The sequence below is a fragment of the Mesitornis unicolor genome, unplaced genomic scaffold (genome assembly GCF_000695765.1).
Source record: "Mesitornis unicolor isolate BGI_N332 unplaced genomic scaffold, ASM69576v1 scaffold43459, whole genome shotgun sequence".
NCBI lineage: Eukaryota > Metazoa > Chordata > Aves > Mesitornithiformes > Mesitornithidae > Mesitornis > Mesitornis unicolor.
Window position 1 is genome coordinate 1 of NW_010210114.1, and position 16,420 is coordinate 16,420.

General features: G+C 51.7%; 1 protein-coding gene across 1 annotated transcript; it reads left to right on the top strand.

Moving 5' to 3' along the window:
- Positions 1-1,002: 1,002 nt before the first annotated feature.
- MGRN1 (mahogunin ring finger 1, E3 ubiquitin protein ligase) lies at positions 1,003-16,414 on the top strand (the record flags this gene model as incomplete). Its single annotated transcript, XM_010193081.1, has 10 exons — positions 1,003-1,050; positions 5,340-5,408; positions 7,600-7,759; positions 9,274-9,383; positions 12,839-13,065; positions 13,968-14,091; positions 14,631-14,676; positions 15,054-15,161; positions 15,780-15,824; positions 16,280-16,414. Coding segments are annotated over 9 exons (933 nt in total), but the record flags the coding sequence as incomplete, so codon positions are not given.
- Positions 16,415-16,420: the final 6 nt, after the last annotated feature.

Here is a 16,420-nt window from a genome sequence, read left to right on the forward strand (position 1 = left end):
ACTCCTGAGATTCTGTGATTCTGTGATCAGGATAGTAACCTTGCTGTTATGTATAGTCTGACCTTGCAGCTGTTCCAAAGGCGGAAACTTGGCACTTTGTAATTAGCTGTTATCACATCAGTCCCAGCACAAGCCCAAAACAAAACTCACTAGCTACTATGTGGAAAATAACTATCCCAGCAAAACCAGGACATTCTGGAAAACAAGACTGTTTTGTCTTTTGGTGCAATGTTGTCCCTTCCTTCTGAAACTCCCTCAGCACACAGATGCATATCTACAACTGTTCACAGCAGCAGGGCATGCTTGAGTTTTCCCAGAGTCTCCTTTCCTGCTCTCTAGATTGTAGCAGGAGATTTGGTTCCTTTAGTTTAGTTAGCCCTTGTGGATGTTGCAGAAAGAGAAATAGCACACAATTCCTATCACTAGTTCTGACACCAGGTGAATACTGAATTGTTCCAGCCTTGCTTGCTACCACTGAGCCAATGAAAGGCTGGAAGCAGTCACAGCAGCTCTGAAGATGGCAGTGTGGAACATGTGTGACATATTTCTGACTCCATCCAGTGGAGGAGCCCTGTTCTCAGCCTCATGCCAGCCTTCTGCTCTCTGGGGGCTCTGATTGTGAGAGTCGCTCTGTAACTGGATGTTGTTTAGGGTGTTAACAAATATTCCCTGCCAAGTCTTGCTGGACTTGCTTTGCACCCAGTTGGACTGCTTGCAGCCTGAAAGCATGCAGTGTACCCATGGATTTTTGTGTATGCTCCCATCCGATTCAGACAGGTTTAACTTAAGCCAAGTTCAACTTGTTCTGCACTGGAGCAGACAAGGAGCACTGCGATACCCTGTTCCACTGACTCTGCTGGGAATGATTGCCACTCGAGCTGTCCTGGTTATGCACATACCATCTTCCCCTTAGCTAGCAGACACCAACTCTGATCATGGATCTGTTTTACTCTAAATTCGTACACTTCAGCTATTTAATGTATTTCCTTTTTTTCCTTCTAGCATGTTGATGGCAGTTTCTCTGTGAAGCCATTAAAACAGAAGCAGATCGTAAGTACCTGTTTCCTGTATACTGCTTGATAAAAGACATTTGCTGATGTCCCACATCAGAAGCTAACTGGGAGCCTGAGATCTAACATAAGCAAAGGCAGTGAGCTGCGGCTTAAGGTTGTGTTGGTTGTTGCACGTCCAGATGTGTGTTGGGGGAACAATTATGGCCTTGTGGGACTGGCAGAACCACGGTGCAGGTCTCTGCTTCTCTGTGAGGCAGGCACTATGATCCAGTCTTCCCTTGCTGGCATTTGGCACTTGAATATGAAACCGGCAAAGCACTGTAACATAAGTAAACATACCACAGCACTGATGCTTCCATGGCTATATAGATGCAAGGAAATTGGGTTTACATGAGTGAGCTGAAGTGCTGTATGAGTAATTAGTGTGAAGCACATGTCTTCACTGACACTACCTGATCTCCTTAGGCTGTGTGTGATGTTTTGTGCTGTGGAAGGATATTTTTGCAGACTCCTCATGTCCTATCTGGAGGCTGAAAACTGTACCTTTGTGTGCACACACATGTGTGTGTTAAGATATGAGGGGATCATCTCCTCCCTGCACAAGCTTCATTGCTGTACCCATGGTATCTTTGGAGTAGTCCCAGGGACTGAGACTTTTTGGCTCATCTTGCCTGTCCCTTGTGAGTACCCTGGGACTTGAGCAGACACAGAAATGGCCTTGCTTTGAAGCTGTGGTGTATGTACCAGACTGCACACGTTATGAGGGAAAGGGGAGAAGGGAGATTGGCAAACAGGGAAATGTTAGGGATCTGTAGCCCTTTTTTAGCCCAGACAGTGTGGTGTGATGTGCAAAGCTGCCTTACCAAGATAGAAAATGCATCCAATCTTGTATAGAGAGAAATGCATAAGCAACTACAAACTGTTAAGATTACCAAGAATTTCAGCTTCTGAAATCTACTAGTCATCCCACTGCAAGGATCAGCTTGAAATGTCTGGGGGAGAGAGATAAGATTTTGATAGTCAGTCTCTTCATCTTTAGATATGTGCTGTGTTTCTGCTTTAAATGTGTTTACTTCAGCTGCTTGTGATCGATGTCTGGGGTTTTCTGACCTGAATTAAAAAGCCTTTTACTACCAAGAAGGTCATTAAGTGCCTTGATTAGACATTTTTTGCTTGAGGATGTTCCTTGCAGTCCCCAGGTCAGAAAAGAGACACTAAACAGTATCAGTTAATCACACCAGATTGCATTTGGTAATTCACTGTCTGCCTTGCCAATGCTGTGCGGAGACTCACGGCCTGTCATTCAGACTTGCTCATGCCCAGTAACAGCAGTATTAGCCTGTGCTGACAGAGCTTTATCTTGGTGCTAGCAGTGAGTGAGTTGCCACTGTGAGCCCTGTGTGTCCCACAGACCTGTGCTCCCCTCCCTCCCTTGGTGCTCAATGTGGCTGCTTTGCAGCATGATCTCCTGGGTAGCTGATCAGTCTGGGTCCCACAAGTATTTTTAATAGAGACAGACAGAGTCTGTACTGGAAAGGAGTCTATAGAGCATAAGAAGGCAGGTTTGTAGTGGGAACGTCCAGAAGAGCTGTGCCTCTGAAGGGAGAGCTTGTAAGCTGTGGTGAGGGAGCAGAGCAGTGTGATGCCAGTGGTGCCTCTTTTTCACATATTCTTCTAGTTGGAGAAGAGCATTCATGAGCTGATAAAAAGCCTCTCATTTATCTTGCTTGTGGGTTTTGGGAGGGATTTGTTTTTTTTAACAGCTCTTACATGGCTGTGAGCATTCTGAGTCAGTGTTGGGTTACTGTGCACACTAACACAGTGTGTACCATTCTCCATTTAGCACTCTGGACTCCCCAAATGGAAGGCTGTCTTGCTGGAAGTGCTCTCCAGGGGAGTTTCCACCCCACCACACTATGGTTAGCTGACTCCTGCAGTGAACTGGTGTGCGCTTGTCTGTCTTTACTGGCAGAGAGTGTAACCTTCCCACTCAGTGTTTGGTTGTGGGTACTTTTTTTTATTGGCAGTTCATAAGATGTATGCTTATATGTTCTCTCTCATGGCTTTTAAAATAGAAGGAAGCTCTTGCTAGAAGAACACACAGTACCACTGAAGCTGAGAACATCTGTGCCCATAAGAGTATAGAGCAGAGGTATAGAGTATACGTCTGGAATAAGCAATCTGCATAACACTGTACATTCTTCCCCATCGCTGCTTTTCCTTTGCCTTCTCCTCCTTGCATTGGCAGGATTGCCAGGTACTTTTTGTGTGCATTGACCTCTAAAGCTCCTTGGAGCAGGATGCAGCAGCACGCAGCAGTTAATGAGCTGAACTTCTTTGTTTTCTCAGCTGAGATCAGTTATAATGTATGTACCAACCTGTTTAAGGCTGTACCAAATTCAGCGTGGATGAATACAAACAGATGGATCAGCAGAAAAACGTGACCTGAGCTTGGCCAGTGGCTCCTGTGTGTGTCAGCTGAGGCTGTATATAGCAACAGAAGCCTTTGGAAGGGTGACATGGTGCAGGATGGGTTGGAGAAGCATGAAGGTGAAGGACTGCATTGTGTACAGTTACCTACTTCTTATTTACTCCTACTCTTTTTTAAAACCTAGAGATAGTTCTAGTTGCATGTTGCATTGCTTACCTTTCTTCTGCTGGGGCATGAGCTTTTTGGGGCTTTTAGAGGCAAGCAGTAAAAGGAACTCGGACTCCTGCAGAGACGCTGGTCTTTCCCTTCCTGACCTCTTCTGTGCTTTGAGGTGACCACTTCTGCACTCACTGTCACCCATCACGATCATCTGAGGAGTCAGAATGCTGTAACAAAACTCTGAAATGTCAAGTTACAAAAGAACATCTCCCACATAATTGTTCCCAAACTTCCTGGGTGAGTTGTGAGCCACTGCAGAGGATTTTGCTCGGCAGTCCAACCGCTGACCTCATTGCCATGAAATGCAGGCCCAGAACAGATTGTCTGTGAGCCGCACGCTGAGTTGGACAGGGCAACTCTGGAATTAGTTTAAAGCCGCTGCGTCCCAGCTCAGAGCACTTCTGAACTAGCGAATGGGCTGGATATAGCTAGCTGTCTTGGCATGCAATGTCTTCTGCAGGACTGAAATCCCGTGGCAAAGCCATTGCTCTTCTGAGCACCTGGCTTGACAAAAGGAGAGGAGAGAGGCCAATGGAAATGCCAAAAGCCCTGGGACTGAAGAGCTGTTGCAGCACTGGGTTCCTGGTGGCTTGGCTTCACTGCATGGTGTCAACTGGACAGTTACTGGAGATGGCAGGAAAGCGTTTCCTTCCCCTATTTGTGAGATGTGTCAGTTTGATACCTTGCAACCGCTTCACCGTTTTACCTGTCGCAGGGTTTTGTGCAGAGGAACATGCCATGCTCTGGTGAAGCTGCTGTGTAGCAGCAAATCTTGTGGGACTGGTATCTGTGCATCCCTGTAGAGGCTGCTCCTCACAGCTGTAAGAGTCTTGTGCTGTATTTGCCGGCTAAGCGAAAGAAGAGGGGAGAACACCCCACAGTGCAGAGGAGGCTTGCCTCGCTGGGACTTGAACCATCAACCTTTCTGGCCTCACTGCTTTAATCCAGCTGCTCGGGGGAGTTTACAGGCACCTACCAGTGTTTGCATAAAGACACAGCTCCCAGGTGTGGGGCTGTGAGCAGTTCCACTGCGCCTAGAGCACTTTCTGCCACCACACACCATAATTCAGAGATGCCACCAAGGGCCTGGAGGTGGCAATAAATGACTCTGCACTAATGTCCCTCCAGTGCTTCTCATGCTAAGGGAGGTGGTTTGTCTTCACTGGCTTGACCTTACACTGCCAGGCGATGAACAGGGAACTGATGTGCAGCCATTGATGTGCCAGTAATGAGCTGTTGGCACAGCACCTCTCCTGAGGTTACAAAGATGGGTGGAAGTTTATCTTGGTTAAAATTAAGCTGTGCTTCATGAAAGCAGAGGGCTGTGGAAGACTGATTGCCTCTGACTTATTTGAGCTGTGGGTGCACACTCCCTCTTGATCTCTGAGACAAGCAGAGTACTTTTCTTTTTGAGATAATTTTGATAGTGACAAAAGTGGCCAGTTGGGCTCCCTGCTCAGACCAGACAGGATGGACACCATTTTTTGAGCAAGGAGAGGCTCATTCTTCTACCTGTCCCTTGCAATATTTGTTTCTCTTAATTTTTTCATGTGGCTCTAGGAGAGCCAGTTGCCGTGGATGTAACATAGACGTTTTGACGCAGGGACGGAGGGGAGGTGATCATGAAGCAGCAATGACAGAGCAGCAGGCACTCCAAGTGTTGTCTTCTTCCCTAGGTTGACCGGGTGAGCTACCTGCTTCAGGAGATCTACGGCATTGAGAACAAAAACAACCAGGAGACTAAGGTAAGGGTGCACAGGAGGCTCCTGCTCCCTGAGCTGGGGGTTTCCAGACTGCATCTCCTGCTTTTGAGCTTAATTATGTGGAGATGCTTCCCAGAATGACTGTCAGGTTTGTGTGCAGGCACTGAAGAAGCCCAAGGATGGCAGGTCCTTGCTGTTGTAAGGCCCAAACTAGCAGTGAAGTTGTGCTGAGATAATTTTAGATAGCATGAGGCTCTTGAGGATATTCCCAGGGACTGGAATTGCTGGGAGAGGAGGACATCAGTGCCCCATGGGGCAGAGTGCTGATCTTTAGGGCTTGTAGAGACAGTGGGCTGGTGCCAGCTGCTGCTCTTGTTGCCCTGAGGCTGCTGCCTAGTCCAGGTGCTTCCCAGTTTGCAGAGCCAAGAGTATTTTTTTTTTCCTGTTGATTGTAAATGGGTGCTGCCTTCCGGACATCTCTGAAAACTTCCCTCTGGTGCCCACACCATCTCTGCAGTCAAGGTAGTCCTGCCTGGTGTGTCTGTGCTTTGGTCCTGTGGCTCCTTCATCCTTAATCTCCTGTTCGTTGGGGTTTTTTAGTTTGGAAGGGGGAGGGTATTTTAATCTGTTTTGTGGTGTTTTGGTTTTTTTTAATGTGGGGACTGCATGTTCCCTTAGCATTGCAGGAAGCTGAGCTCTCTAGGGCTTGCCAGTGTCCATAGAGCAGCCTGCATTCCACAGCAGGAAGGAGCACAGCATCACTGAGAGTATATGTGCAAATGCTGTAACCACAAACACTGCCCATCTTCAGGCAGGAGTTTCTGCTGAATCCCAGCTTGCTGCACAGCCCCATGCAGATGACGTGACTGCTCTATGCTTGCTTTAGCCTTATGTAGAGTTGCCCTTTGCTGCCACCTGGGCTGCAGAGTGTACCAAGTGCTGGCCTCAGGATCAGATCGCTCTGGTATGTGTAGTGTGTGCTTTGCACATAGAGGAGTAGCCACAGAGTGAGACAGGCAGGGTTTCCTCTGCAAGCAATGCAGTGTCCTGTCCAGAGCATCCTGTGATCTCTGTCTGCCTGTGCCCACAGGTAACACCTGAAGAGGCAGGGGGGAGAAGTCTTTTCAAAGATTTTTCTTGCATGGGTTCTGTTTAAGAGGATTGAAGGCTTCTGTTTGGGTCCTCCAGGGTCTTGTGATGGTTCTTTTGATCCAGCAATCACACATTTGTGGCCCATCAGACAAGTGGCCTGGGGCCATTTTTGTTCTTCCTGGTATACTTAGCAAACCATATGAATGAGAAGGCAAAAAATCCTGCCCTCCCTACCTCCCAAAATAGATGAGAAGTGCATGTGATGTGGCAGACAGGCTTTTTGTCAAAAAAAAGTCAGCAGGCTGGATGTGGATGTGGCAGCAGCAGCAGATGCACCTTTGGTGGGTTCTGGCATAACTTCTGCGGCATCAGTGGGGAGACTGTGGAGTTCTTGGGTGTCAGTGAAGAGAGCTCTTCTGGGTTTCTCCTCCCAGCAGCAGCTTGGTCACTGGGCCTAATCCAATTTTTGGGGCTTTGAGTGACGGAAAGACTCGTATGATGCACATTCATGTTGAATGGGTTCACACTGATGTTTTTACCAAGATAACTGAGCATGCCAGGCTGGTTCTCCCACAGCTGTATCGGAGCTTGTGCCAGCACAGGAGACTGGTGAAGATGCTGTGGCAGGACAACCACTCTCTCCATCACTTGTTGAGAAGAGCTGTGAAAACTGGACAAGACACCTGTCCAGCCCGACAGCAACCTGACCTGCTGCCTGCCACAGTCAGCGAGCAGCTCCTTTTGAGGCTGCTCACTTTCTGTGGATGCGGGGCAGAAAGGCTGGGCTGCCAAAGAGCCCACTGCCATGCTGACAGGCAGGAGCTTGTTCTTGGTTCCCCTCAGCCAAGGGGATCCCTGCCCCAAAGGGGCTCCCCTCTGCACGCAGCCCAGCTCTGGGCAGGGACAGCCACAGCCCAAATTCACAGCACAGTGCCCTGGTCTCTGGCCTTTAGTGAGCTCAGAGCAGAGCCCCAAGAGGAAGGAGAGGAAGGGCTCTGTGGGCTGGCGCTTGCTCTCCTTGAGAAACCCTTGCTGAGAGCTGCAGGTAGAGAATGCCAGCTCTCTCACAGGCTTTTGGGTCCCTTGGCAGTTCAACATGGCTGTTTCCATTCAAATGCCAATGTCTTGCCTCTTGATGCAGCCTTCAGATGACGAGAACAGTGACAACAGCAACGAGTGTGTGGTTTGCCTGTCGGACCTCCGTGACACCCTCATTCTGCCCTGCAGACACCTCTGTCTGTGCAATTCCTGTGCTGACACCCTGCGCTACCAGGCCAACAACTGCCCCATCTGCAGGCTGCGTGAGTATGTGCCCAGGCAACAAGGGCGTCGTTCTCCCTCCTGGGCTCCTGTTAACTCAGTACGAGCTCTGAGAGGCAGCATGTATTTTGTATACCCCACGCAAATGTTCAGCATCAAACATGCTGCTGCTCTCACTGGCATCTGGAGATTCCTAAAATAACTGTCCTCGAACAGGGAAGAAGGGGAGCACATGGGAGAATGGCTCTTTGTCCAGTGCCTCCTTGGCCCCTTGCCCTCTCCCTGGAATGGATCTGGAGGTGCAGGTGCTCTGAGCAGAGCCACTGTGCTGTTCCCAAAAGGCAGAAAAAATGAAATGCCCGTTCTGACACTCAGGCAGCACTTGCTAAATTCTGTCTTTTCTCAAATGCACAGGGGCATAGGAGTCTCTTGAGAAAATGACTGTGTGCTGGAATAGACAGATCATGTGTTTTACCTTGTGCTTGGTCTTGGAGGTATTTGATTGTTTCTAATTGATCCTTCTCAGGAAAAGAAAGAAGAGCCTAAGACAGATGTTTGGCCTGAGAAATTAAGTCTAAACAGTTCTAACTTGGCAAAGATGCAGTAGCCAAAAGCAAGATCTTATCAGAGGAAGCACCAGACAGCTTTGACTATAAGTAGCACAACTTAAAACACAGGAACAGCATTATTTCATCTGCGTGCTGCAGCAGAGTAGGTTATATCTGTTTGGAAAGTGCCCCAATGTTAGAATTCCTGGGAATCTGCTTCTGGGCAGTGCAGAGGCAACGAGGGTAGATTTGCACCTCTGGCTTTTTAGGCTGATACTGCAAGCAGCTGGGTGCAAGAAGAAATGCCTGTGCTTTTCCTTATGTATAAGCAAGTTGTTACAGCTGCATCAGAACAAATGTCTGGCTCATTCATATGCACCACTGGCACTGAGGAACTAACAGTACTAAAGATCTGCAGATAGAAAATGGGACTGTGAGCAGGGTGTGGAGATCAAAGCTGTTGTGGTGGGAGGACCAAGGGATCGCTGCACTAGAGACAGGAGTTCAGCCACCAACCCTCTGGCTGGGCTCCCAGCTGTCGCAGAGCCTCTCTCCACCATAGTGCTGGCGCATGAGTGAGCAGCCGATGGCAGGAGTGATGCTTCCAGCGCCAGCTGGACCCCAGTGCTGAGACTTATGGGGTCTGAATGAACCCAAAGTGGTTTGACATGAGGTTCTCTCCATCCTGTAGCTTGCAGTGCACTGCCCAAGGCCAAGCTTATGTTTTTCTTACTGTGTTGTACAGTATTAGGCACCTCTGTACATGACTCTAGCAGGGCAGGCAGTGCCTGTTCTCTGCAAAGGCTACATGTACCCTGACTTTTTTGGCCAGCAGTACAGACCAGTCAACTAGAAAGCAGACCATAGCGCATTGGCTTTGATGTACTCCATGTTCCTGCTCCCCATGCACACGAGGAGCTCTCCCATGCCTGGTGTGTCTGCGGTGAGCTGAGGAGCTCTGGTATGTGTCTGGCACAGCCTGGTCACTGCCTGCTGTTCTCTCCTAGCCTTCCGTGCCCTGCTGCAAATCCGGGCTGTGAGGAAGAAGCCAGGGGCTCTGTCGCCGGTGTCGTTCAGCCCTGTCTTGGCACAGAGCGTTGACCATGACGAGCACTCTGTAAGTACCTCGCAGCACTGTGTGTGAAGCCTGGGTGCTGGTCTCTTGTGCACACAGCAGTTGCTCAGCCTGATGGCCAGCGTCCCTCGAACCTCAGGAGGTGCACTCAGGCCTTAGAGCAAGGTTTTTCTGGGCAGTGCAGCCTCTCTTCTCAACCCTGCTAGAAAGCCAGGACCTCTGCTCTTGTGGCTTAGTAACACAACTCTTTTTAGCCAAGTGGCCTCCTGTCTTTTGGAGGAAACAAATGCACAGAAACCTCAGTCTGAGAAGGTTTCTGAGGGTCTGTCACAGCAGAAAAGTGGCAGACTCTGGGCATGGCAGAGTGGGAGCTGGGAAAGTGGTGGGTCGTTACAGTTTGACTTGAATGCACATCTGTATGGCAGCACGCTCTGATGAAATGCCCTTGGCACTGGGGTTCCCAGCATGGTAGCAGAAAGGCCTCTGTGCCAGCCTCCCTGAGTGACCATGGTCTTGGCAGGCAGCTGAGTGAGTATGGGGTGGAAAGTGTGGTGCTGGTGGCCTCAGGGCCAGGCCACACCTCGCCGGTGCGGTGAGGACAGCAGCTCATTGCCTGACCAGTGCTGTTGCACAGCTGGCCCTGGTGGAGATCTGCATCTTGATAATCTCACAGGCTTTCATGGGAACAGAAGGAGAGTGTCACAGAAAAAACATGGTTTTATCCCTCTGTCCTCTGTAGCATTGTAGCCCTGCTACCTTCAACTGGGGCTAAGCAGTAGGACAGGGGAAAAACCCCAAGAGTTGTTGTGAAGCAGAGCGTGGTGTGTAGAGGGAAGCAGGTGCTGTCACCTGGAGTGAGGTGAGGAGATGCTGTGTGTCTCTTTGTGTCACTAACCTCAAGAAACAACTTCTTTAAAACACGGTTTTCTCTTGACAGTGTCTCTTTAAACCCCTTAAAGTGAACACTGTCTCCCTGCCCAGCAGGAAATCTAGAAGGGAAACAGTAAGTGGCCTTGGTTGTATTTGCTCTTATGGCAATTCTTTGCCAGCAGTGCCCCTAGCATGTGGATGTGTTACACACACGAGGGCTTGCTAACACACTGGGTTTGTCTTGTGCCCCTGCACAGGCTGTGACACTCCATGTGCTGCCTCCGTGTTAGTGGTGGGACGCTTACACCCTGCATGGATGATCACTGACCTCCCTGGTTTGCGTGAGGAGGAATAAGCAATATGGAAGCAGCTTGACTCTGTCTCGGGGACTGTCCCCTGGTTCTGAGCCTGGCTGCTTTAAAGTTCCTGGCCAAGACATTTTTGTAGCTTTATAGGACTGTGGGCAAGCTGCTGTCCCCTTGGCTCACCCAAAAGCTTCCTTGCACTTGTCTCATCCCCTTGGCAGTTTGCTGTGGCCACATGTTGTGGTTTCCACTCTGGTGCTGGGATGTAGAGGTAGACAAATAAGCACGGTTAGATCATGCCTTGCATTCAGGAACATGCTGCAGTGAGCCGTTCTGCTTTTACAGAAACGGGAAGGATAGAGCTTGTTTTGTTGAGAGCTCTCCAAGTTGGTGTGAGTGTGTAACTGGAATGCCGTGCTGGGGGCAGCATGAATAACAATGGGGGGGGACCAGGAGCTGGGAAGGGGAAGGGTGAGGGAGTCCCCCAGGCCAGAAAGGGACTGTTTGTGCCACCCCCATCAAATGCAGCTATGGCTGTCATCGGTATAAAGGAGGCTGCAGTTTTCTTTTGCTCAGGCCAGCCTGGATGCTCAGTCTCATGAGGAATGTGGCTTGCTGTGCTTGGCAGGTCTGGAGAAAACCCAAGGCTGGGTTCAGGTAATGAGGCTGTTGCAAGCTTGGCATGACCTTGGCTCTCTGTGAGCCTCCTACAGCGACTGGCGGTCCTCTGGCAGGAGCAGTGGGCTCTAGGGGTGATGTGGTGGTAAGAGTCCCAGGAGAGAGCAGTATCTCTTAGGGTCGTTTGAAAGCTCAGTAACTTGCAGCGACAGTTTTGTAGCTATTGGCTGAGGAATCTTCCTCCAGCCTCTGAGCTGTGCTGCAGACCCTGAGCTTTCACCACAGCAAACCAAAATGAGCAGCCTTTGGTCTGCACAGCCAGGAGAAAATGTCCCAGACATGAAACAGGAGGTTTTGTCTCCCTGAATTTTCTGTCTGCAAAATAGCACCTCAGAGCTGCTGTCTGGAATAAAATGTTTTTGTGGAGATGGCTTTTGGCCCCACCGCCTACAGGTGGCAGCAACTGAACCAATTCCTTGTTCAGCTGACTTGGTTATCTTGCAGTTGCCAGCTGTGGTCTTCAGCGTAAGCTCATAATCATCACAAGACCAATACTTAGGGGATCTGGGTTGATGATTGAACCCAGGTGCCACTCATTCTTTCCTCCCCATCAGATCTCACTCCCTCTGTGACCGCAAGTGAGTCAGCTCAGCAATCAGCTCACCCCAAATTAGTGGCTGAGTTGGAACAGGTTGCTGGACAGGCCCATCTGTAGCTGTGTGACTGGGAGATGAGGCACAAAGAAGCTGCAGCAGTTCACGGCCAGGCTCAGCAGCAGCACATACTCTTAGGTACAACAGAGAATCACCTCCCTGAGGGTGCAGGGCTGAAACAGCTTCATTTAATGCAAGTCTGTTTGCAGCAGGCTGGGTTCAGCTGCCTGTGACGTACTGGGTTGCAGCATAAACCCCATTTATCTCCAAGTCCACAGGACCATGATGATCAGGGGAATTTTTGGAGTTAAACCAGTGTTGGTTTAATGGCTTTGCAAGGTTCCCTTTGACTGCCAACTTAGTGAGTTACAGAGGGAATGGCAATTGGTGCAGTTTTGCCCTCCTACCTGCAGGGTCAGTGGTTCTGGGATCCCTTTCCTACCTTTCAGCAGAAGCGACTGTGCAGAGAGCCAGCATTAGCAGCTGAGGGGACTGTGTCCATGGGAGAAGTGGAAGTGCTGTAGGCTCTGAGGACCAGCTCTCAGCTGGTGCACACGTACTCCCCTCCTTCAACTCTCTCGTAGTGACACTGGTGATGCTGTGAAACAGCTGTGTGTACCACAGCTGGAAGCACAAGTGGATGCTTATTGAGCTGGAAGGGTCTCTGAACCACCAGAGGCACTTTTAGGAGAAAAAATCCAGATGTATTTTGTAGCAGCTTTGTTAGGAGCCTGCTTTCTCACCCTCTTTGTCTGGCTCTTGAAAGTATGGTGCGGGGATGCCCAGCCATGTCCTGGCTTGCTGAGATGCTCAGGCTCTCAAGCATCGCTTGGGAAATTTTCCTGGAGCATCGGCAGCGTTACAGCCCAAAGGGGTGGCTGCTACAGGGGAAGGAGGCTGAGGCTCTCTGGAGAGGTGGCTATGGGGATGGGCTGCCTGGGAGCAGATTGTGGGAGGTATAAGGCCGGGTTGCAGCCACACCTCCCCTTCCTAGTGGGGCTTCCAGCCTGGTGAGGGTTTCTTAACCTGCCCCTCTCTTTCTTGCCCACAGAGCTCTGACAACATCCCTCCAGGCTATGAGCCCATTTCCTTGCTGGAAGCACTGAATGGCCTTCGCTCTGTTTCCCCCTCCATCCCATCAGCTCCTCTGTACGATGAAATCAACTACTCCTCTGGCATGGTGGATGGCATGCCGCCTGCCAGCCGACCGCTTGTTGGGATGGACAGAGCCGTGGAGAGCAGCCACCAAAAGGGCAAGCGGAGCAAGTCTCCAGATAGGTCAGCATGGGGAACAAAGGGGTCCGCTCCTCTTGCAAGCCCTGAGGGCTTGTGCACTGGGAGCCAGGAGAGGGCTCTGGCTAGTCCCATCGCTGGTAGCACTGCAACCTCACAATTTTAGGAGGAGAGCAGGTGCTCAAGCCAGTGAGAGAATTGGGACACTGCCTGTGTGTTCAACCTGAGGTGACCAGCTTATATCTCCCAAGGATTTTTAACAAGGTTTCATCCAGACTTGGATGGAAATGTCTTCTTTCCACTGCAGTTAGTCCCTCAATTTGCATTTGACATCCAAACCTTGTTGGATTTCAGCTTTCCATAGAGATCCCCAGGAACAAAAGAATGGGGAGAGAAGCGACCTGAATTTCAGAGCACAAAATGCTGAGTGAGATCCTTTAGTTGTTTCAAGCTGCCTCTATGGGCCCTGTGATGGAGGTTGTAGGTGTGGATGCCGTTGAGTGGGCAGCCCACTGCAGGTGCCCTTCTTGTGTCCCTTGCTGGGCTGCACAGGTGGGGTCGGACCAGGTTTGCTCCTGGCACTCCTCGCTGTGTTTCATTCCAAATTTCCCTCTGGGAATGGAGCCCCTGACAGTGTGCGGAGCAGTGTGGGACCTGGGCCTCTTGTTTTCCATGCGAAGGCAGGATTTGTCCAAGCTGTGTTAATGTGCTGCAGTTCTGCACTGCTTGGCTCTGCCCCAGCAATGCTGCTGCTGCTGTTCTCCATGTAGTTGATACCAGAGGCCCTGGTGAATTTAGCTCAACCTGCTCATGTGTGTTGGCTTATGCTGCTGGTGGAGGGACAGGGCAGGGGTGGTGACAACTTGAGCTGCTGCCACCAAATCCGCCAGGGCCTGTGGTGCTGGCAGCACTGCAGCTCCCTGCAGATGGAGTTTCTCTTGCTGCAGCACACTACGGTCTCCCTCGTCCCCGATCCATGAGGAGGATGAAGAGAAGCTCTCCGAGGACTCTGACTCGCAGCCAGCAGTGAGTGGGGCTGAGCTGGTCCTGAGAGAGACCAGCTCTCCAGAAGTAAGTGTGCTCTGCTGGGAGCTGCTCTGAGCCAGAGCTCTTCTAGGGGGGTTTCTCTGGGGACATGGGAGGTGGCATCATGAAGGGCCATTGCTTCCTCAGTGACAGGGCAAAGATGAGCTCGTTAGCACGAGTTCCTCGGAGCCAACAGTCTTGGCTGCGTTTATTTATTACCCACAGGGCTCCACAGAGAAGGACGTAGCTGCTCCCTGTGCCCCAAACATGTCTTTGGGAGCTGGGGGGTTGGAAAGCCACGTTGCTGCAGCCATGTCAGAGCTGACCTTCCCCCAGCTTCCTGGGGTCGCTCAGCAGAGTTTGGGGCAAGGGTGGAAGCTGGGTCTTGCAGGGCACCCGCTGCCATTGCCTGTAAAACTCCTCCATCCTCGCCCATGGCAGCACAGCACTGCTGGGTGGCCCCTTGCTCCCTCTGAGAAATGAGTCCCTGACCTGAGCGCAGCTCTGGAGAGAGCCAGAGCAGGAGACGAGTGCAGCAAAAGCCTCCAGCCTGCAGAATTAACCTGTGCTGTTCTTCCTTGCAGAGCGTAGCAGGGGAAGAGATCGAGGAGACCTCATCTCTGCAGCAGGGTAGGTGTGCACTCAGCTGTGGGGGTGACCAGAGCTCGCTTTGGTGTCCAGCTCTGCTGTGGTGAGACGGGGATGGTTGGGGAATGGATCACGAGTTCAGAAACATCCAGCCCCTGAAATCCATCTCTGAGGTGCTGTGCTTCACCAGAGGAAGGTGCCAGGGTCTCTCCTGGGAAGCAGGGAAGCAAAATCAACAAATCTCCCACATTTATTTGCCAAGCATCTCCTGGCTGTAAGTTCTACACAAGTAGAGCTGTCCATGCCATGGACTGTCTCCTCACATGGCTTCCTCACGTGAAAGATCTCAACCTGTCCTGGCCACATGCCCCTGCAGAGCTGCTCTGGGGACTGAGGGGCTATGCTCTCGCTGGTTCTAGGTAGCCGCCCACCCTCTGTTGAAGACGTCCTGCAGGACGGCAGCTGCGGTGAGCACAGGAGCCTGACACAGTCGGAGAGCAACCCTCCAGTAGACGTCTACCTGCCAGGTAATGGCCATGCCATTGGGGTCAGAGGCACGATGCTGGCCTGCTGTGCTTGCGGCTGTGGTTCGAGGCACCATGGGGCCTGCGGGGGCTGTGGGCTGTGCCCAGGCCGTGGGCAGTGTCCCCAGCCGAGGCAGCGTGCTGCAGCCTTGGGGTGGGACAGGGATGCACCTGCCCAGAGCATGGGCTGCGGTGTCCTTCCAGCGGGCAGTGAGCTGTGAGCGAGGGGCCTTAACACTGAGGTAACTTGACCCCCTTTCTCTCTCCTCCCTCACCCTTTTGTCTCTGTCCTTCCCCATCTTTCTCCTCTCCGGGCTGTGGCCAGTCCATGGTACCATTTATGTGACAGTGACCTTCTGTACCTGCCCCCAAACTACACTCCTGCCTTTGCCTGAGGGAGGGGAACCATCTGGGCTGGCTTCTGGGAGACTGAGCGTGCGTGGGGGGTAGCGGGCACCCCCTGCTGTAGTGCGGTGTCACGACGGGGAGGGCCGTGGTGCACCATGCTTCACTGGCCTTACCTTGAATGTTGTTGTTGCAGCCTGTTTTCTTCCGTAGAGCTGCAGTCTGTTCTGAGCACCTCTCTAATGTCTCTTTCCACCTCCCTCCTGTCTTGGGCAGCACTGGGTCCTGATTCCTGCTCTGTTGGTATAGAGGAGTAAGCTGGTACGTCTTCTCATTCTCATGCATCGCCGTGGTGTGGGGCAGCAGGACCCCTCCTGGGCAGCTGGGCAGGAGTGGGGATGGGTTTGATCCTGGTCTCCGGGGCAGGGAAGGAGCAGGCAGCAAACCAACCAGCCTGCACTGCCTGTACCAGCATCCCTGCACTCTGCAGAGTCCCCACTGTCCCCAGTGTCAGGACCCCAGGCAGGGCAGCAGAAACCCCGATCCTCCCCACCTGGGCTCCTGGGTGAGGGCTCTGCTGCCTGGTGGGCACCATGAACATCTGCTGGCCTCTCCCAGGCTGGTGGCAGGTAGCATGTCCCCTTAGTGTGTCCCATGTCCCACTCCTGGCACTTGAAGAACCTGCATTTTAGCTGGGGCAGACACCCTGTCTGAGCTCTCAGCCTCACCCCAGAGCTGGTGCTGCTGGGGCTGACCCTCCCCTTCTCCTCACTCAGGCTCCTCCGACTTCACCAAGACGCTCCCTGGCCGCGGCACCGGCAGCCCCACGCAACCCCTTCTCTTCGAGGAGACGCGTCTGCACCTGGAGGACGAGCAGAGCCTCTTGTGAGCAGGGACCAGACCTCGCAGCCCCTGCC